Source organism: Sorex araneus, chromosome 3 (genome assembly GCF_027595985.1).
Source record: "Sorex araneus isolate mSorAra2 chromosome 3, mSorAra2.pri, whole genome shotgun sequence".
Classification (NCBI taxonomy): domain Eukaryota; kingdom Metazoa; phylum Chordata; class Mammalia; order Eulipotyphla; family Soricidae; genus Sorex; species Sorex araneus.
In genome coordinates, this window is record NC_073304.1 from 149,444,226 (window position 1) to 149,465,395 (window position 21,170).

General features: G+C 43.2%; 1 protein-coding gene across 10 annotated transcripts in view; it reads left to right on the top strand.

Moving 5' to 3' along the window:
- Window positions 1-2,034: 2,034 nt before the first annotated feature.
- Window positions 2,035-21,170, top strand: part of PDE4DIPP2 (myomegalin) — a 241,916-nt gene continuing 222,780 nt past the window's right edge. For 5 of the 10 annotated variants that reach the window (XM_055129961.1, XM_055129944.1, XM_055129957.1 and 2 more), the window contains exon 1: window positions 2,036-2,397. In XM_055129961.1, coding sequence (XP_054985936.1) covers window positions 2,192-2,397 — 206 coding nt within the window. In that variant the 5' untranslated portion in view covers window positions 2,036-2,191. Of the gene's footprint in view, window positions 2,398-2,738; window positions 2,757-21,170 lie in introns of those variants that run through there. The other 5 variants (XM_055129953.1, XM_055129962.1, XM_055129951.1 and 2 more) reach the window with 3 other exon arrangements.

Below are 21,170 nucleotides of genomic sequence, written 5' to 3' on the forward strand. Positions count from 1 at the left end.
TATTTGGGGGGGGATGATAAAAATGTTCTGAAATTAAGTAGTAATGATAGATTCACACTCTGAGAATATATTTTACTTATTCTGGGGGGATTTGGGCCATACCCAATGATGTTCAGGGGTTACTCCTGTCTCTGTGCTCAGGAATCACTCCTGGCAGTGCTGGGGGGACCATCTAGGATCCAGGGATTGAACCCTGGTTGACTGTTTTTACTGTTATAAAAAAGTCCATCATTCCAACACCTGTTGGAGTGCCTGCTTCCCCCACCAACACGCCAATGCTTTCCTCCGCTACCGCTCACTTCAGGTAAGCTCCGTTCTGTAGACCAAATCTTCCATTCTCTAGCCTTTGGTTGTTTATTTGTTGCTCCCTTACTATGATTATTTACTTATTTCTTTTCTTTTTTTTTTTTTAAAAAATGGGTTTAACCATATTGATTTTCTGTGTTTATTTGTTCTCATTCAGAAAAATCCTTATTTGTTTATTTTTAATTTTGGTTCATTTCCTAGTGTTTGATATCTCCCTTCTATTTCTGGTTGTGATAAATTTTATTTTCATAGCACCATGGTCTGAGAAAATAGTTCTTCTATCTTCTTGATTTTATAAAGGTATGCTTGTGAGCCAGCATGTGGTCTCTCATGTGCAGTAGATAAGAATATGGACTCAACTTTTGGATGGTAAAGGACTTGTGAATGTGTTAGTCCTATCTCTATCATTTCTTCCTTCAAGGCAAGTATTTTCTTGTTGAATTTTTGCCTCCTCGGTCTATTCAGCAGTGACAGAAGTGTGTTAAAGTTTCCTATTGCTAGGGTCTTGAGCAGTCAAAAATAGTAACAAGAAGTAACAAATCTCACAATGGAGATGTTACTGGTATGGGCTGGAGCAAATCAATGAACAACAGACCGACAGTGCTAGGACAGCCCTACAGAGCTACAGGGTCTTGAGCTACAGTAGCCGGTAGAGGCCTTGCCTTGCACCTGGACAACCCAGGTTTGTTCCCCAGTTTGGGCACCACTAGGAATGATTCCTGAGTGCAGAGACAGAAGTAACCCCCTGAGCATTGTTACGTGTGGTCTCAAAGTCAATTTTTAAAAAGTTTCCTATTATTATTATTGTATTACTGTCAATATCTTCCTTTATGTCTATTAGCAATTATTTAAAATTACTTTTTGCCACATCCAATGATGCTCAGGAGTTACTCCTGGCTCTGCACTCTAGAATTACTCCTGATGGTATTTGGAAAACCATATTGGTTGCCAGGGATTGAACCTGGATTGGCTGTGCAAGATAAGGACCTTTTCAGCTGTATTATCCCTTCAGCCCCTCTTTAAAATGTTTTGGTAGTATGTTATTAGGATATTTGTTTAGGAATGTGAGTATTGATCCCTTGGTGTTCCTTCTAAAATGTGAATTCCATGTTGTCTGATATAAGTATGGCCACCCCGATCCTTTAAAGGGAATTGTCTCTACCATTGTTTTTCCAGACTTAGTCTTTCAGCTTGTGCCTTACCTTGACTGTTGAGCTGTTTTTCTTGTAGGCAGCAGAATGATGGGGGCTGTTTTCTAATCATTCCTGCTACTCTCTATCATTTGATTGGTGAGTCCAGGTCATTGACGTTGAGCGAGATCATTGAGATGAAGGAACTTTTTGCCACCACTTTGGAGAAGTAATGTGTGTTGTTTTTACAATAATTATAGGGAAAAAAAAATTCTAAGAGGGAAGAAGGCTCGCCAACAACTTGGAGAAGCAGTAATGATCCCGAGGAAAGAAGAGCACAGAGAAAACCTTTGGATTAATGATAGGCAGGCACGGATTTGATGAGAAGAGAACCAACCCCTGGGAAATGTGGAGAGAGGACCAAGGAAAAGGAGAAACGTTCTGAGCTGAGATGTTGCAGGAGGTGACAATGGAGTCTGCCGTAAAAAGGCGAGGTTGGGGTCTGCAGAGGAGGCTGGGTGGAGGCAGGGGTGGGACGGGAGGAAGGTGCTGGCTGGCGGAGAGGCCCGCGGAGGTGTGGGTGGGAGCGCGCGCTCTGGGCGGGGTGGGTGGAGGCAGCTCTGCATCTTCCAGCTCTGCGAGCGCCGCTGATGCTTATCCACGCGCAGAGGATGCGCGCCGGGCACGCGGGCGGCCGGAGGACACCCCAGCCGGGACAGTGACACGGCCGCGGGTGGCGGGGCCCGGGGCCATCCATGAAGAGGACTGACAGAGGCTCTCGCTGGCGCCGCGCGGCCCCCCGCGCGCACCACGCGTCCGACTGTCGCGGGGCCGCGGCGCCGTCCCCGCGGCCCTGGGGGCCGTCTCCCGGCCGGGACCCCCAGCGTCCCCAGTCGGCCGGGAGCTGGGCAGCGGCGGCAGAGGAGGAAGAGGCGGCCGTGGCGGCCGCGCCCTGGATGCGGTGAGAGCACGGAGGGAGGAGCCCGAGGCGGCGGCTGTAGGGTGCGGCCGGCCCGGGAGCGGGGCTGGCGGGGCGCAGGACAGGACCGGGGCGGGCCGTGGCTGGGACCCGGGGCTGGACCCCCGACGCCGGGGAAGGGTTGGCGTCCGAGCTTGCGGAGAAGATGGGAGGGCCGGGGAGGTGCGGAGGGAGAGAGGGAGAGACGGAGGCGGGATTGCGGCGAGATGAAGGCTCGGTGCTGCACGATTTCGTTAGTCCCCGGTCCCAGCCCAGGGATGCTGCCTGCCGGCCGTGGAGCCCCCAGCTTTGTTGCTAGGGGTGAGCCTGAAGGCTCTGCCTGAGGGTGGGCCAAAGGAAAGGTGAGTCAGAAGGACGCGCGGGCCGGGGCCGGGGTATGCCGTGGCCCCGAGCAGATCAAGGATCCGGAAACGAGCGTGGGTGTGTAGCGTGCACTGATTCTCCCACACCTTTAACTTGAAAAAATAAAAATCTTAGATGCCGACGCGAGGGTGGGAGTTGGGGACGCCCTTCCTTCCGAGGCTGTCTCTCCCCCCTCCACATCCATCCCTTCCTGCCTAATGACTAACGGGCCCAGCGGGCCCAGCACCACAGGATCCTAGTCGCTTCCTTTGAGCCGGTTTGCAAGATCAGACTGAAAAGTCCGAGTTCATAACAGTGGCTACAGCAGCGCGAAAATCTGATTTTCAGACAAATGTCTTGAACAGAGAACACTGTGTTGCTGCTTTTTTTTGGGGGGGAGGGGCCGGGTGACGAAGTGAACCATTGTGGTAGCATTTTGGGTTCATTCTCTTACGAGAAACCAATATTCGTAAATCAAATTATAAGGCCATAATACTGGTTTCTGTCTTTAAACTGACCTCAGCGTAACTAGAAGCTAAAAATAGTTGCGTGCTTTCTCCTGGCCTCAGTTTCCTTTTTGTAGAATTAGGATTCTTTTGAGCATTAATGGCAGGACTTAATATTAATGCATTCTACATTTCTGTGTTTAGGACTTCATTTGAACTAGGAAACTGAGTCTACTCACAGACACTTCAGTATGTTTATTAGTCACCCTGCTCTCTGAGAAAAACAAAAGATACTCGGTTAGCAGTGTTAAAGGAATCACATTTCAACTGAACCTGTTGGACTTAAGTCTTAAGAGGGAATGAAGCTAGGGCCCTGCGTGATAGTACAATGGTAGGGCACTTGCCTTGCCCTTGGCTGACCTTGATTCGATCCCTGGGGCCCCACTCCCCTCCAGGACTGATTTCATGAGTACTGTCAAGTGGCCCAAAAGCAATAAAAAGAAAGAATGAAGCATTAAGTATTCATTGTTCAGTTATTCAATTTTTTAAAGTGGGGATTCATATCCCGTTTGCAGGGCAGAGCCTGGCAAGCTACCCATGGTGTATTGGATATGCCAAAAACAGTAACAACAAGTCTCACAGTGGAGACGTTACTGCTGCCTGCTCATGCGAATCGATGAACAACAAGACGATAGTGCTACAGTGCTACAGGGGCGACTCTCAGTGGAGTTGACAGTGCTGGGGGCAGGTGGCAGGAGGTGCCACTGCTAATTCAGGGTCTTGCACATGCTATTTACCCCCCCACTTCCCTTGTAGTCATTTAAAAATATGTGCTTGTAGAGTGTTGACTGTCTTCCACAGAATAGGAAATTTTTGAAAGCCTGAATCAAGCCCAAGCTCACCGAAATATATGAAGACTTTTTTTTAATCACTTTATGTAAACTAGAGTAATAACTCTTATTCACCTTATAATCTAATCTTAGTTGATGATGATGAGTCTTGAAATGTTTGGAAGCATTTCAGGAATTCCCAGGTGAAAGCATCAGGAGTATTATGAGGCTGATGTTACTCTGACCTTCATTTACGAAGTACTTCTCCAGCATGGGGAGCATGCTTTAGAAAAATGTACTCGGCAGTTATAGAATTAGAATCATGTGAGTTTTAGACACTTGCCTTAGGAAGGGACACTTTTGGTATCTAATTTATAATTCCCAATCAACTAAGAAAATGAAAAAAAAAAGATACTGTTCATTATTCAGATTTTCTTTAGTTTACAGTTGTTTCTTGAGCAATAATGGTGGAGGCCAGTAGAATCTGGGCAGGTGAAAAGAATCCTTCAATGGTCCGATCCTGTAACTCTAAGCAATGCTCATTGAGCTATGCATGGGTTAATGCTGTAACAGAAAGATGAACTGTGTACATAAAAATTAATAAGTAAAATGACCTCTTCGGTGAAAGTTGACAGTGTAGCAAGAAGTCGTACATGACAGCATTTTTATACATTTTATTTTCATAAAGTAGTTCACAATAGTTCATTATAGATAATATTCTAACACCCACCCCATAAGCGAGCATCTTCCCACCACAATAAGAGGGAAGTGTGTGAAGGTTGTTGTATTTCATTCTGGGACCATTTTAGCCCATATATAAGAGAATGGACTGGAGTGATAGCACAGTGGGTAGGGTGACTTACACACAGCTGACCCGGGTTTGATTCCTCCATCCCTCTCGGAGAGCCTAGCAAGCTACGAAGAGTACCCTGCCTGCATGGCAGAGCCTAGTAAGTTCCTCATGACGTATTCAATATGCCAAAAACAGTAACAACAAGTCTCACAATGGAGACATTACTGGTGCCCCCTCGAACAAATTGATGAACAATGGGATGACAGTGACAGTGACAGATATAAGATAATACAAGCAAGTATGTTAAAAATCAAACAAATATGTGCTACTTTAGGTACTTTTAGGTACATCAGTGGGCTAGAGTATAAGAGGTCACGATGTGACCTTCCTTATATTCAGGAAATACTATACTGCTCTCTTCAGGAGTTTTGTTTTATAGTCTCTCGATCTTGGCTGTTGATGAGATTATATGGCACCGGGTGCAGTTCGTGGGTGTGGCTGCCAAGCTACTGGAAAACTGGGGATCTGGGTGGAGGAGGCCCAGTCCTGATCAGGCCTGGAGATCTCAGCCACAGGTCCTGCATACTTGGGTTCCTCTGTAGGTTTCTTCATGTGTGAGGCTCATCTGAGCATGTGGAAAGTGGCCTTGAGCATGGCTGCGGCTGGGTTCTGGAGGTTTTTAGCTGTCAGGGTTCTGCTTGGGGCGGGGAGGGAAACTCTACCCGCCTCCCTCCGAGGGGCCCTGGTGAAGACAGCCTGGTGCGGGGGCAGGAGGTTCTGCCACATGACAGCATTATCTTGAGAAATCTATCAGTGTTGGGTCTTTATCTTGTTATGTCTGTTTCTTAGAATACTATTAAATAATTCCACAAGACTGATATATAAACCACAATAGTAAATTATCAATTTCCACAAGGATTCTAACATTTTAGGAAACTGTATCCTCTGTTATTTCAGTGAGGCATCTGGGCATACTTACAACATTTAAAAACCAAATTAAATCAAAAGGTTGCTTGAGAAATTTAATTTAGAAAAAGAGTAAGTAGTAGTAGATTCCAATTTTTAAACAATGTAGTAGCTTCAAAAGGGTTATGAAGGGTTACAAATGATTTGTTCTTCCCTGAATAGTGAGTGCCATTTACATCTGCCATGTTTCTTATTCCTATTTCTGACACACAGATATTTTCTAGGTTAATCTGTTTAGTTTATATATTTTCTAGGTTAATCTGTTTAATTTATATATTTCTCTCTCTCTCTTTCTCTCTCTCTCTTTCTCCTCCTTTATAGGGGGTCACAACCACCAATGCTCAGGGGTTGCTCCTGGCTCTGTACTAAGGAATCACTCCTGGTGGTGGTTGCGGGGGGTCGGGGGTCATATAGGATGCCAGGGATCAAACTTGGGTCAGCCTCATACAGGGCAAGTGCTTACCTGCTGTATTATCTCTCCAGCCCCTCTTGTGTCTCTTTTAAGTTTTTGCATATTTCTTTTCTTTACCAGTTTCCTAGCTGTCATGTTTAAGTTTTAAAGTGGCAAGTTTATTTTCCTTAGGTATAACTTATGCTGGGAGCACGGAAGTAGGATTGGGGGAATCTGGCCATAATCCTTTCATACTGGTATGGGAAAGCATGTGGTTTCCACTGGCTGGTTATGTTGCTAAGAGGCTGTGAGTAAGAGACTAACTTTGACCTAATAGAATAGCAAAGGCACTGGTGGAGGGATGGGTACTCGATCACTGTATGGGCTGAAATGTAATCACAAAAGTTAGTAAGTCTGTAACTGTATCTCAGGGTGATTCATTAAAAAAAAAAAGAAAAATACATATAAGAAACAAAATGCTAAATAATAGTAAAACTATGGCTATTTTCAGAATACATAATAACATACATAAAAATCCCAAGATTGATCTGATGAAATGACCAGACTGAGTTAATGAGTTCAGTAAAATGGAAAAACACAAAAACAACACATCTGAATCTGTTGCATTTTTATTCACAAACAACAAGTTGGAGTAAAGATTAAATCAAGAAAACTAAATAAATTATTAGTGAACAACTTTATAAAAATAAAATACAATTTAGGGGCTGGAGCGATAGCACAGCGGGTAGGGCGTTTGCCTTGCACGCGGACGACCCGGGTTCGATTCCCAGCATCCCATATGGTCCCCTGAGCACTGCCAGGAGTAATTCCTGAGTGCAGGGCCAGGAGTAACCCCTGTGCATCGCCAGGTGTGACCCAAAAAGCAAATAAATAAATAAATAAATAAATAAATAAGTAAATAAAATAAAATAAAATTTAAAAATTAAATAAAAGTTATTCTGAAAACTAAAAAAAAAAAAGATAGCAAAAGCTGGTGGTGGAAAGCGAATGTCAGCAGAGGGGAACTAGCAGATGTGTAGCTCTGGGGATAACTTGACTGAAATGAGACCAATACTAATAGAAATTTTTATGAGAATTTAATTCAGAGAGGAGCCTCTTTCAAGTTAATAATTATTTTAAAAGAGGGATTAAGGGCCAGAGATATAGTACAGTGGGGAGGGCACTTGCCTTTCATGTTGCCAACCTGGTTTGATCCCTGAGGGCATATAGTGCCCTGAGCACTGTCAGAAGAGAAATCCCTGAGTGCAGAGCCAGGAATAAGCATTGAGCACCACCAGATGTGGCCCAAAATTTAAACAAAGGGTGTGTGTGTGTGAAATTAAATGAGCTGCCAGTTGCTATCGATCTACTTCAGTGTGCACTTCTGAAGCCTTGATGATTGCCACCACATCCTAGGTGGATTGCTTGGAATAGTGAGGAAGAAATGATTTCCGAGAAGATTCATTCTTGCTTTATGTATGTATTGTATACTGGGCACTGAACCTGGGGACTCACACATACTAGGCAAGTTCACTGAACTGCAATCCCAGTCCCAGGAATTTTCTAAAGTGGGGAGGTGCTTGGGCCACACTTGGTGATACTGAGGAAGTATTCTTGGCTCTGTGCTCAGGTGCTGCTTGTGAGACTATGTGCTATACCGGATATGTATATGATATGCATATAATATGTCTCGGAGTCCTTTTAGTAGGATCTCTTTTAGCTGGCACCCTTCAGGCTCCTTGGATCTGGATGCCTGCATTCTCCAGCTCTGGGAACTTTTCAGCAATGATATTTTTAGTGGTGGCTTTTTCACTGGGGTTGTCTCCCTATCCTTCTGGTACTCCAATGATTCTAATGCTGTTCCTCTTGAAATCATCCCGTAGGTCGCTGATTTGCCTAAGAGCTATTTTGAGGTCTTTGCCCATTGTTTGTTGTTGCCTGTAAGCTTCCTGTAGCTCATTTTCAAGCTCACTGATGCTGTAGCCATTCTACTGTTGAGGGCACCCACTGAGTTTTTTTCTTTTTTTCTTTTTGGGTCATACCCGGCAATGCACAGGGGTTACTCCTGGCTCATGCTCTCAGGAATTACTCCTGGCAGTACTCAGGGGACCATATGGGTTGCTGGGAATTGAACCCGGGTCAGCCGTGTGCAAGGCAAATGCCCTACCCGCTATGCTATCACTCCAGCCACTGAGTTTTTAATTTCACCTACCAAATCCTTTATTTGTGACACTTTTTTTTTTGCCTTTTGGGTCACACGTGGTGATGCTCAGGGCTTACTCCTGGCGCTGCATCTCAGGAATTACTCCTGGCGGTGCTCAAGGGACCAATATGGGATGCTGGGAATTGAACCCTGGTCGGCTGCGTGCAAGGCAAATGCTCTACCCGCTGTGCTATCGCTCCAGCCCCTATTCGTGACACTTCTTTTTGTAGCTTTTTAATTTCTGTTCTCATTTCTCCCAGTATTTTCTCGGCTGTCCGTTCCACTGTTTCTTTCATGTCCTTCTTTAATTTACTGGATGTCTGTTCCATCATTTCTTTGAGTTCATTGAACATCTTCAACATTTCATCTCTGAATTCTTTATCGGAGAGATCATATTTGTGGGTAATGCTTGTGGAGGTGTCTGGACGCTTTTCATCATCTTCTCCTTGTGGTGGGGGTATTCGCTGTTTCTTCCTGTTTTTGTAGTAGTATGGAGGTGGGACCTTCCAGTTCACTATCAATATTCCTCTCTAGTTGCAAGAAAGGGTTCTGAATGAGCTCAAGGTGATGGTGGTCACCTTTTCTTCCTTCTAGAGTTTCACCTTCCTCTCATGTGCTCCTCTGCGGCTTATGTGAGGTCTCTAGTGAAGCTTCGGAGGATGTGTTCTCTTATATTGGGCTGGTAGAGCTTCTTGTGTCCGCCAATATTATGTTGCAATTGGAATCAGATATTGGACTATTGACCTGATGTGTTTGAGATGGCCAGGATATTCTCCACAGAATTAGGTGATGGTGATGAAGATGTGAGTACAGATGCTGGGTAAGGGGAAAATAACTGCATGGCCCCCCAAAGGGCCACGCCCACTTCTGCAAAGGCCACCACTACCGCGATGTGGGTGGGGTGCAGGGGGGCGGGGGGGTGGGGAAGTGGTGGCCTGGGTCTAGTTCACTGACCTGCCAGAGGAGCAAACCAGGTGCAGTGCTGGAGGGTGGTGCAAGGGCGGATGGGGTGGCGCTCGGGGAGGGTGGGTGGCGTGGGGTTTGAGGGGATAATGAGGGTACAGGCGTGGGGGAAATGCCTGCGTGGCTTGGGGTCCAAGAGTCCCCCCATTTTATATTTTTAAAGATTGAATCATAGTGAGACACACAGTTAAAAAGTTTTCATGATGGAGTTTCAGTCATACAATGTTCCAGCACCCATCCTTTCACCAGTGTGCATTTCCCACCACCAGTGTCCCCAATATCCCTCCTGCCATCCCCCACACCCCCAGTCTGCCTCTATGGCAGTCATTTTTCTTCTCTCTCTCTCTCTCTCTCTCTCTCTCTCTCTCTCTCTTTCTCTCTCTCTCTCGCGCACACACACACACACACACACACACACACACACACACTCTCCACTCTTTCTCTTTTCTTTTGGGTTTTGGGCATTATGGTTCGCAACACAGGTGTTGAAAGGTTATCATATAAAGGTTACCCTTCACCTCCTTTCAGCATTCAGTTCTTGTCCAGAGTGATCATTTACAACTATCATTGTCACAGCAGTCCCTTCTCTATGCATAACTGCCCTTACAACAACCCTCACCCCGACTTGTGGCAAGCTTCCAACTGTGGACCATTATTCCTGGCCTTTTTCCTGCTGTCCTTGGGTATTAGTCTCACACAAATGAGTGCAATAATTCTGTTCTCTGTCCCTCTTCTTCTGACTCATTTCACTCAGCATGATACTCTCCAGGTCCACCCATTTATAAGCAAATTTCATGATTTCACTTTTCCTTGTGGATGCACAAATTTCCACTGTGTAGGTGTACCATAGTTCCTTTATCTAGTCATCTGTTCTCAGGCACTCAGATTGTTTCCAATTCTGGCTCTTGTGAATAGTGCTGCAATGAACATAGGAGTGCAGATCACACTTTTGCAGTGTGTTTTTGGGGCCCCAGTCAGCCCCCATTTTAGTTAATTTTTATGATCAAACTCCAATCATTATGTCTCTTTAGCTATCTCTCCTTTTTTGTTGTAGTTCTTACTATTTTTATTTTTCTGCCTTATTGAATTATATCGGGAGTGATAGCATAGCGGGTAGGGCATTTTCCTTGCACGCGGCTGATACTGGTTCGATTCCTTCTTCCCTCTTGGAGAGCCTGGCAAGCTATCGAGACTATCCCACCTGCATGGCAGAGCCTGGCAAGCTACCCATGGTGTATTCGATATGTCAAAAACAGTAACAACAAGTCTCACAATGGAGATGTTACTGGTACCTGCTCGAGCAAAACGATGAACAGCGGGACTACAGTGCTACAGTGCTATTGAATTATATCTGTATGTACAGATACACATATATAGTGTATATATGTGTGTGCATCTTTATATATGTACTTTATCTATATGTATAGATATGCACGCATATATATGTGTATCTGTATATGTGTGTATCTACATATATGGACTTTGCAAACTAAATTGGCCTCATCTGGGCAGGATAGATATCTCAAAGGGTTAGAGCACAGGTCTTTCCTGAGATAGATCACAAGTTCCACCCCTAGCACTGCATGTTTTCTTAACTCCCCCAGCTCTGGTAGACCCCTGTCACTGGGCCTGAGCAGCACCATATACCATATACCATATACCATATACCATATACCATATATACCACAGGCAGAGCAGTGAACTGTTAGACCTGCAGCCCTGGGCCAAGTATCATTGGGAGTAGACTCTTGCTCTAAGCACTTCTGGGAAGGCCCTTTCAATGGGGGAGCTATAGATAGCCTTTTGGTGCTGGTGGTGGTGGTGGTGGTGTGTGTGTAATAATCATGTATCTACTGTTCCCCAAAGCTTCTTTCTGTTCTTCTGGAACCCTTCCTCCAATTTCTCCCTGTCCCACTGTGCATCTTTTTGTCCATCTGCATTAATTTGCTTTTTCTAGGATCTCCTCCACATGGCATAATACAGTGTGTATTCTGTGTTTGTTGGATTTTCTCAGTCAGAATGGTTTTTGTTTGTCAAAAGGGGAGTACATTCGGTTGTGCTGGAGAAGGATGGGCCTGGGGGTCACTCCCTGTACTTGGCCCAGAAGAACAGTGCTTGGGGCTCACTGAAGCTACACCCTGCAGTACTCGGTGCTCAGGGAAACCTTGTGGGGGCTCCTGAAATCTAGGCTTGTCTTCTACTTCTTGAGCAATCCCCCTAGTCTCAGAACAGTTTATTTGAGCTTTACTTATATTGTTGTTTTCATTTTCTTTTCTTGTTGTTTTCCACTGTAGGGATATGCCACAATCTGTGTTTTTTTTAAATTTTTATTGAATCACCATGTGGAAAGTTACAAAGTTCTCAGGTTTATGTCTCAGTTATACAATATTCAAACACCCAGCCATTCACCAGTGCCCATATTCCACCACCAAAAACCCCAGTATACCCCCTGCCCCCCCATTCCCAACTGTATAACTGATGAATTTCACTTCATTTTCTCTTTACCTTGATTACGTTCCATATTTCAACACAAACTCACTATTGTTGTTGGAGTTTCCCCCCAAGAAAGACAGCCCTACTACCATGGAAGCATTTGATAATTAGTTTTCCATTAAAAGATTGTATGTTTTCAGTTTTTAGAAAAGGTTGCGCGCCCGCATTAGCCGCCGCGTGGTTAGGAGTTGTCCCAGTCCCGCATCCCGGAGCCATGTTAGTTGCTGCTCAGTGTCGCCGGGGCTCCATCTGGAGAAGGTGTGGTGGCTGTACCTCCTCCGTCTGGATCCCCGGTGTTGCTGGCCCGGTCTCGGGTCCGGAGCATTCTCCGGCTGCGTTGCTCACCAGAACCAGGGATATGCCACAATCTGTTTAAGTCATGAAGTCTTGGGTTGTTCTTAGATTTTTGTTTATTACAAAGAAAGCTGTTATGAACATTCATCTGTAAGTCTTCATATGTATCTATAAATGTTTTTATTCTCTTAGATAGATTTGAGTAGCCATACACTTAAATTTTAAGAAATTGCAAAAGGTCAGAGAAATAATATAGGAAGTTGGGCACTTGCCTTGCATGTGGCCAGTCTGCTTGGGATCTATGGCACCACATATAGTACCCTTAGAATTACTGGAGATCACTTCTGGGCTGGAGCCAGGAAAAGCCTCATCGGGTTTCTAGATGTATCTACCACTGCAACAAAACAAAAAAAGGAAATTGCCCGGACTGGAGAAATAGTACAGAGAGTAAGTTGCTTGCCTTCCATGGTTCAACAGAAGTAAGGAGTAAGAAACACTATGGACTATGGCCCAAACCCAACAACATCCAAAAATTAAAAAAATTGAGAAAGCAAATAAAAAGGAAAAAGAAATCACTAAACTTTGCTAACATTGTGTGAAGGTTCTCCCTTCTCCACATCCTTGCCAACATTTGTTATTGTTCTTTTAATTGTTATTTTTTTTCCCTCTAGACCTAGAAAATACCTCTAGAACTTTTCTTTGTTTTTTTCAAAAATAGCTTCCTTGTATTTTAATAAACCCTTATTCTACCTGCCTAAATATATGCAGTGTTATTCGATATGCCAAAAACAGTAACAAGTCTCACCATGGAGACATTACTGGTGCCCGCTCTAGCAAATCAATGAACAGCGGGGTGACAGTGCTACAGTGCTACTAACATCTATGTCTGTTCTTAGTATGTTTCCAGTGATTGTTCTTCCTCTTCATTTTGAAAAGTGTCTTCCAGCTTCTTTGTATATCTGGTAATACATGATTAATTTGAGTATTTTGCTATTGGGCAAGTAATTGTCTAGATAATACTGTATTTACTCAACAAACTTGAGCTTTCTAGGACTTAGTTATGTTACTTAGAAACAAGTTGGACCATTTGGGTCTTATTTTTAAACTTTGTTAAGTGGAACCAAATTTATATTTCACTTGTGGGCAGATACTCTTCTGAGTCCTCTACGCAAACAGCCAGGATTTATGAGATTTTTTCCACCTTGAAATTGAGACCTTAGCACCGACATTTTAAAAAGCGCTCAGTATTTCCCCCAGGTACGAGGTTTAAGAGCCACTAAATTAAGAAAAATACATTTATTTTTACTTCACTGTATCACTGTCATCCCATTGATTTACTCGAGTGGGCACCAGTAACGTCTCCATTCCTCCTAGCCCTGAGATTTTAGCAGCCTCTCCTTACTTGTCTTTCCCAAAGGTGCCGTATTGAAGGCTCTTTCAGCATCAGGGGAATGAGACCCGTTATTGTTACTGTTTTTGCCATATCGAATACTCCACAGGTAGCTTGCCAGGCTCTGGCAGCCTATGATTAGGGAAATACAAATAAAAATGAGATACTATCTCATACTAATTAGAAAACTAATATAAAAAGTCAAGAAACATTGTTGTCAAGTATTTGAGTGAAAATATAAACTCGTGCAAACACAGTGAAAAATAATAAAAAAAAATTAAAATAGGGGCCGGAACGATAGTACAGAGGGTAGAGTATTTGTCTTGTACACCGCTGACCCGTGTTTGATCCCTGGCATCCCATATGGTCCCCCAATCACTGCCAGGAGTATTTCCTGAGTGCAGAGCCAGGAGAAACCTCTGAGAATTGCTGAGTGTGACCCAAAAAACAAAATAAATTAAATTAAATTAAAAAATTAAAATAGTGGGGATGGGGAGATATCCCAAAAAACTGAAGTCATATCTTCTATGAGTGAGGGTGATTCCCAGCACTGCTTGTCCTCTCACACACCTCTGGGGTGCAAACCTGGTGGGACCCCAAAGTACTGCCAGATGTGGCCCTGCCAGCTGGCCAGATCCAAGCACTGAACCATTTGGCTCAGGTGAACAGGTTAAACTTCACCAGGAGTGGCCTGTGGGCCTCTGAGTACTCTGAAGAGACCCGCCCTCCCAACCTCAATAGTTTAAATAGCACTGCTATATGATTCATTAATCCCACTTCTGGGGGATTAAGCTAAAAACCATTTTCAAACACCAATTCAAAAATATTATCAGGACCTCTATAGCTGATGCAGCACTATTTACTATAGTTAAGATATGGAAGCAACCTAAGTATATGAAGACATAGATGATGGATTAAGAAGACATGGGGTCAGGTACAGCATTTATCTAGCATGTGGGTAGAGGCCAAAACAGGTCAAGAAAGCCAATAATTAGTAGTTAATGGTGACTGGACATTTGGTGGTTGGCACAGCATGAGTTGATGAAAGAAGCATACACCTGAAACCCAAAGAACACTGTAATCCTTAATAAAAACATAAAATAAAAGTGAAAGCAAGTATTTAAAGAAATCTATCAATAAAATGTCACCAAGATGTTTATTTTGTTTACTCATGCTATATAAAAGTAATTTACTCATGCTATATAAAAGTAATTTCAAGAAAATAACCCAGAAGTAAAGATGTTCAAAGGCCATTTGTAATAGTGAAGATGTCCCTAGATGTAACCTATTATAAGAGAAGGCCAAATAGTCTTGATAAATAACAGAAAAGAAAACCAAAAATAAATCTATTCTGAGTTTGAGAATCAGAGTGTAACGACTGTTGAGGTTTGGGTTCCCCAAACTTTCAGCCATACCCTGAAGGTTCCAGAATGTCCTGACACATCCACCGCCATCCTACCCCCTCCAACACTGCCCCGCTCAACACACACACCCACCCCTATAATCAAAAAAATGAAACCACACCAAGAACTAGATGGTCCAGAGTTAAAATTAAACCAATTTCCACTTGACAACCTTCAATCAATCAGACCTGCACTAATAAAACAGAACAAAACAAAACAAAAAACCCCTCATTTACATAAAGTAACACTGAATATAAACTAACCCCATACAACAAACTTAAGTTTTACGGTCAACAGCTTCTAGGTGGAGTCTTATGTAGTCATAAGAACACAGATGCAAAGATCCTTGTCGCGCGCCGCTTCGTCCAGCGAAGAAACATGCAACTCGGAGATCCTTTTGGCTGCGATTTATTTAGGAACTTTCTCATGCGTTGGAGAAGAAATCAGGAAAGGGGACGTGGAGTAAGGCGGAAAAAGGGACGCATGAGGGAGAACCCACTAGCTAGGTGACCTCCCCCCTTATATACCTCTCGCTGCCTGCTTATGCCCACGTGTCCACATCTGATAGGTTAGTCACAGCTTATGGGCGTGGCAAGACATCCTGTTTCCTTATTAGGAGTTGTTTTCGAAGCACACAGGTGTTGATTACAAAGAGCGCTACAAAGCATGGTCCCATGGTGGCTCTCCACAGATCCTCAACAAAATATTAGCAAATAGAATCCAACGACTCATCAAAAAGATTATACACCATGACCAAGTAGGATTCATCCCAAGGATGCAAGGATGGTTTAACGTTCGCAAGTCAATCAACATAATTCATCATATCATTAAAAGAAATAATAAAAACCATATGATCATATCAATAGATGCAGAGAAAGCATTTGACAAGATCCACACCCATTTATGATGAAAACTCTCAGCAAAATAGGCATCAAAGGAACTTTCCTCAATATAGTGAGTTTTACTTATTTTGTTTTAAAAATTGATTGAGATTTTGTGTTTCCAATACTACTAATGTTGGTTTCTCATACACATGATTCCAAGACCACACCCTTCACCAGGAAAAGGTATTTAAAAGTAATGTGGAAAAATTGCAAGTTCTGTAATTCCAACCAATACACTGAGGTGGTTGGGCTTTTTGCTTGTTTTTGCTTTTGATAAGCTGTATGGCTATAGAAGGTTTCAAGCAGAGCACTAATCTACTTGACTGTTTACAGCTTTAAGTATGACAATCCTGTGGGCTCTGGGGTTAAGTGGGTCGAATAAAGACACGGAATCAACGAGGGCTATTTGTAAGTGGTTCTGGGTCAGAGATAATGAAGGCCTCAATTTAGGCTGTGGGAGTATGAATAGTGATGAAGGAATAGATTTGAGAATTTTTGGGATAAAGCTGATGGAACCTGTTCATCAGTGAAGAGGGAGAAAACAAGATTATACGTTCAGGCCAACCACGAATGATTAGTGACATAATTAGCTGAGAGAGAGGGGTCAGAGTGATAACAAAGAGGGTAGGATATTTGCCTTGTATGCAGTTTTCCTGGTTTTATCCTCAACATCCCCTATGATCCTTATCTGGCCATGAGTGATCCATGAGCATCACCAGGTGTGGTCCTCCATCCCTACCCTCCATTCCCACTAAGAGATCCCTCACCAATTAACTGAGATAGGTAATATAGTTTGAGAAGTTGCAGGAAATCCATGATTTTAACATCTGGATATTTAAATGTTTTTCTGAAGCACATAAGAGAGGAAAATATATAGAAGTGTATCTATAGTTTTTCTTATTTTTCTTGCCTTTTCTCTATTCATGTCATTTTCACAATGAGTGGGGCTCACACACATGCCCGGCTGCAATGCTCACGCATGTAATTGTGGTATTTTCTGCAAGTTGAAGCTTTTAGCTACAGTGCTCACATACCTGGCTGCTGCAAGGTCTGAAATTGCTTGTGGTGCTGTTGTGATCTCAGAGTGGCCAGGACTGAGGATTGAGCTTGGCACTTGTGGCAACTGGCGCCAGGACTCATGCCTACAATGCAGGGAGCCGTTCTTTGCCTCAAGAACAGATCTCTTCAGAGTTCTGCATGATTTTGAAAGATGTGTGTTTCTGGTTTTATTTGACTAGAGATATTAATATCTACATATTTCTTGGGTGCACATAAGTTCATATTAGAATAATATGCAATTTTGTATTGTGTTAAATATATAACATGCACATTAGGATAGAGTAGATGGGTCCTTGCTATTTTACAGGTGTCAAGGTAGCAGGTGAAGGAAGGATTATTTGGTTTGCTCCCCTTCTCTTCCTCCTGCGTTCTCCCTTAATTTTAATAATAACCCTACATTTCTTTTGGAGAATTGCTTCCCCCCCTTTTTTTATTGGCCACACTTGGTGGTGCTCAAGGGTATTCCTGGCTCTATGCTCAGAGATCACCCCCTGAGGAGCTCTGGGGACTACTTGGGATGCAGGGTACTGAACTCAGGACAGCTGACTGCAAAGCAAGTGTTCTACCCTCTGTACTAGCTCTGTGGTCCCCAGAATTATTATTATTATTATTATTATTTAAAAAGTCTTTTATTTACTAAAATCTCAGTGAGGAAGAAAGTGAAAGTAATCAAGGATTATGAGACTTGATAATTCTAGGACAATCTGATTTTCTTCATGAACATTGTGTCATAAGTGGAACAATGCAAGAGTGGAAAAATGGTTGGAATCAACTGGTTTTTTGTGCAGCCTGAGTCACCTGGCAGTTCTTTTGATTCTATGGATCTCTTCAATAACTACATTTTTAATAACGTAACTTAGCTCAAGATTTGTGTATTCATCTTTTAAAGATATATGGAATGCTATACGTAATTCAAGGTGCTAGAATAGAATGAAGACCAAGACTGTTAGGTAAAAATTCCATTCTTACTAAGTTTAATGAAACTATAGTTGGATAGTGGGGAGAGAAACAGCAAGCATGTAAATAAACAAATAAATTAAATAGATTTCTTCTGTTATGGGCTTATATGGAAATTTTATTTCACAGTTTGGCTTTTGGGCCACACCTGGTGATGCTCAGGGATCACTCCGGCTTGCTCTGTACTCAGTGCTCACTCCTAGAAGGCCATAGCACTATCTTTCGGACTTCACATAAAAAACATTTTAAAAAAGATTATTAGTTAGGGAATAACTGATGAGGATAATGAGGCCCTAAAACTCCTGAAATGCTTCATACCTTAAGATTACAGTGTCTAAAATCAGAAAACCCAGGGAGCGTGAGCATGAAACCAGGGCTTCTTAAACTTTGCACTTGTAACTCCTCTTAGCCCAAGAGTGAACATAATTGTTCTACCAGATATATTCAGATCTGTTTTCTGGTTGATTTTAAATTAATTTTTGGTTGTTGCATTCAGAGCCTTTTATTGTTGCCTACTCGACCCCACAGTTTTAGAAGCTAGGCTCTAAATAGAAGGAAAATGCCAGGAGAAAGGGGGGGAAGGTAAGCCTCCAAGGCACACAAAACCTTGGAGACCTTCAAAAAACAAAAAAAAAAATGGGGGGCTGGAGCAATAGCACAGCGGGTAGGGTGTTTGCCTTGCACACTGCCGACCCGGGTTCAATTCCCAGCATCCCATATGGTCCCCTGAGCACCACCAGGGGTGATTCCTGAGTGCAGAGCCAGGAGTAACTCCTGTGCATTGCCAGGTGTGACCCAAAAAGAAAAACAAAACAAAACAAACCAAAAAAAAAAACACCTTGGAGACCTTGGGAAGACACTGATGTACTGCTAGGGATATTGGGAATTCAGTGGGGTTTGATGCAGAAGCTTGACATGATGAGGAAAATGTTTTTAAAAATATCACTGTGCTAGGGCTGGAGAGCTGGTATAGAGGGTAGGAAGGGGACTGGCCTGTATGAGGCTGACCCAGGTTTGATTCCTGGCACCTCCATATGGTCCCTCAAATGCTGCCAGGAGTGATCCCTGAGCACAGAGCCAAGAGGAGTAAGTCCTGACCATTGTCAGGTGTGGTCCCAAACAAAAATAAAATAAAATACAAATAAAATAATACAAATAAAAGTAATACAAATAAAATAAAAATAAAATAAAATACTTCTGTGCTATTGGAGAATAGACTTTCAGAGGTCAGTAATAGTAAGAACAAAAAAGCTACAACCAAAACTGTGATGTGAGAGAGTGGTGATTTACATTATATGAGGTAGCCATGGGGTTGATAAAACAACCTCCAAATTAATCTAATCTGCTGGTATGTTGCATGAGGGGAATAGTGTTTTGAAGGAAGAAATCTTGGGTCTTTATATAAAGAAGAAATTAAACCTAAAACTGTCAAAAATTATTTTTGAAGTTAAATTTTTTTCTTTTTTTTTTCTTTTTGGGTCACACCCGGCAATGCACAGGGGTCACTCTTGGCTCTGCACTCAGGAATTACTCCTGGCAGTGCTCGGGGGACCATATGGGATGCTGGGAATCGAACCTGGGTCGGCCACGTGTAAGGCAAACACCCTATCCGCTGTGCTATCGCTCCAGCCCCTGAAGTTAAATTTTAAACTTTATTTATTGGTTGAAGTTCTGTGATTTATAATATACATTTCTACACTTACTATGTGTATTTCCACAAAATACATATTTAAGTGGTTTACCATAATTTAAAACATTTTTGAAGACTTTTTGAAGAGTCAGTTTCTCTTGCTGCCTCAGGAATTAGTTCTAGGATGAACTCTTGATTCAACCTTAATGCAAACAGGATTCTTTTTTTGTTTAGGGGTTATGTTTAGCAGTGCTTAGCGTTTACTCCTGGCTCTATGCTCAGGGATCATTCCTGGGTGGTGTGCCGGGGACCATGTGCCTTGCTGGGCATGTGAAAGGCAATAAATTGCCTCAATTCATGTGTTATCTCTCATCCACTCCCTGCGTCCCTGGAACCCCCCACTCCCAACAAACAGGATCATGCTCTGCAGAAGAGATGAAGGACACACCACTGAAGATGACCTTGGAAGGAGAAAATGATCTTGAGAGGATTACATATGCTGTTCAGAGGGGGGCAGTGTTTATGGTGGGTTGGTGGTAGCAGCCAGGGTGGTATTTGCCTCCCACACTCCAGCCTCTTCTTAGAGGCTGTTCTCAGTCTTATTTGTCAGCTTCAAAATCACAAAGGGGTTGTAGCGGGTCCCATACAAGTCCTAAGCATAAGCCTATAGCGCTTTTTTTTTTTTTGCCTTTTGGGTCACACCTGGCGATGAACAGGGGATACTCCTGGCTCTGCACTCAAGAATTACTCCTAGCGGTGCTTGGGGGACCATATGGAATGCTGTGAATTGAACCCGGGTCGGCCCTGTGCAAGGCAAACACCCTACCCGCTGTGCTATCGCTCCAGCCCCCTATTGTGCATTTAGACTTTGATTACTGCCATCCATGACAGCACCCTGGTAATTGTTATTATTATTATTCTACATGGGTAATTTGCATTATTAATTTTACTGAGCACTGATGACAATAAAGTTCCTATTTTAGGGAATATTTGTAATAGTTTTGGGGCCAGACCCAGAAATTCTCAGAAGCTACTCCTTGCTCAGTGCTTAGGAGTTGCTCCTGGTTATGCTCAGGGAACCACACAGTGCCAGTGACAGAACTTGGGACTCCTGCATGCAAAGCATACCTTACAGCCATTGAGCTTCCTCCCTTAATCTCATTAATTAGGACGATAATGCTATGAGAAGGATGCTACAATATTTCTCACTTTTGTCAATAGGTTAAATAATTTTACAACATCACAATGTTTTGAAGTGGCATCATCATCATCATCGTCCCATTGATCTTTGAATTTCTCGAGTGGTCTCAGTAACGTCTCCATTCGTCCTAGCCCTGAGATTTTTAGAAGCCTCTCTTTACTCGTCCTTCCCAACAATGCCGCATTGGAGGCTCGTTTAGGGTCCCAGCATTGTTACTGGTTTGGGCATATGAATACACCATGAGGAGTTTGCAAGGCATGGGGAGACCATGTGGGCAGGAAACTCTCAGTAGCTTGCCAGGTTCTCCCAGAGGGATAAGTAGGCTATAAGATGTCTGGAAGCTTCTGGGAGCTTGGTTTTAAGTCTCTGGATGTTGGCTATTGGTGGGATTACACGGCGCTGGGGGCAGTCCCTGGGTGTGACCGCCTAGCTACTGGAAAATGGGAAATCTGGGCAGAGCAGGCCCAGTCCTGATCCGAGCAGCTTGGAAGTTTCAGCCCTGGGTCACAC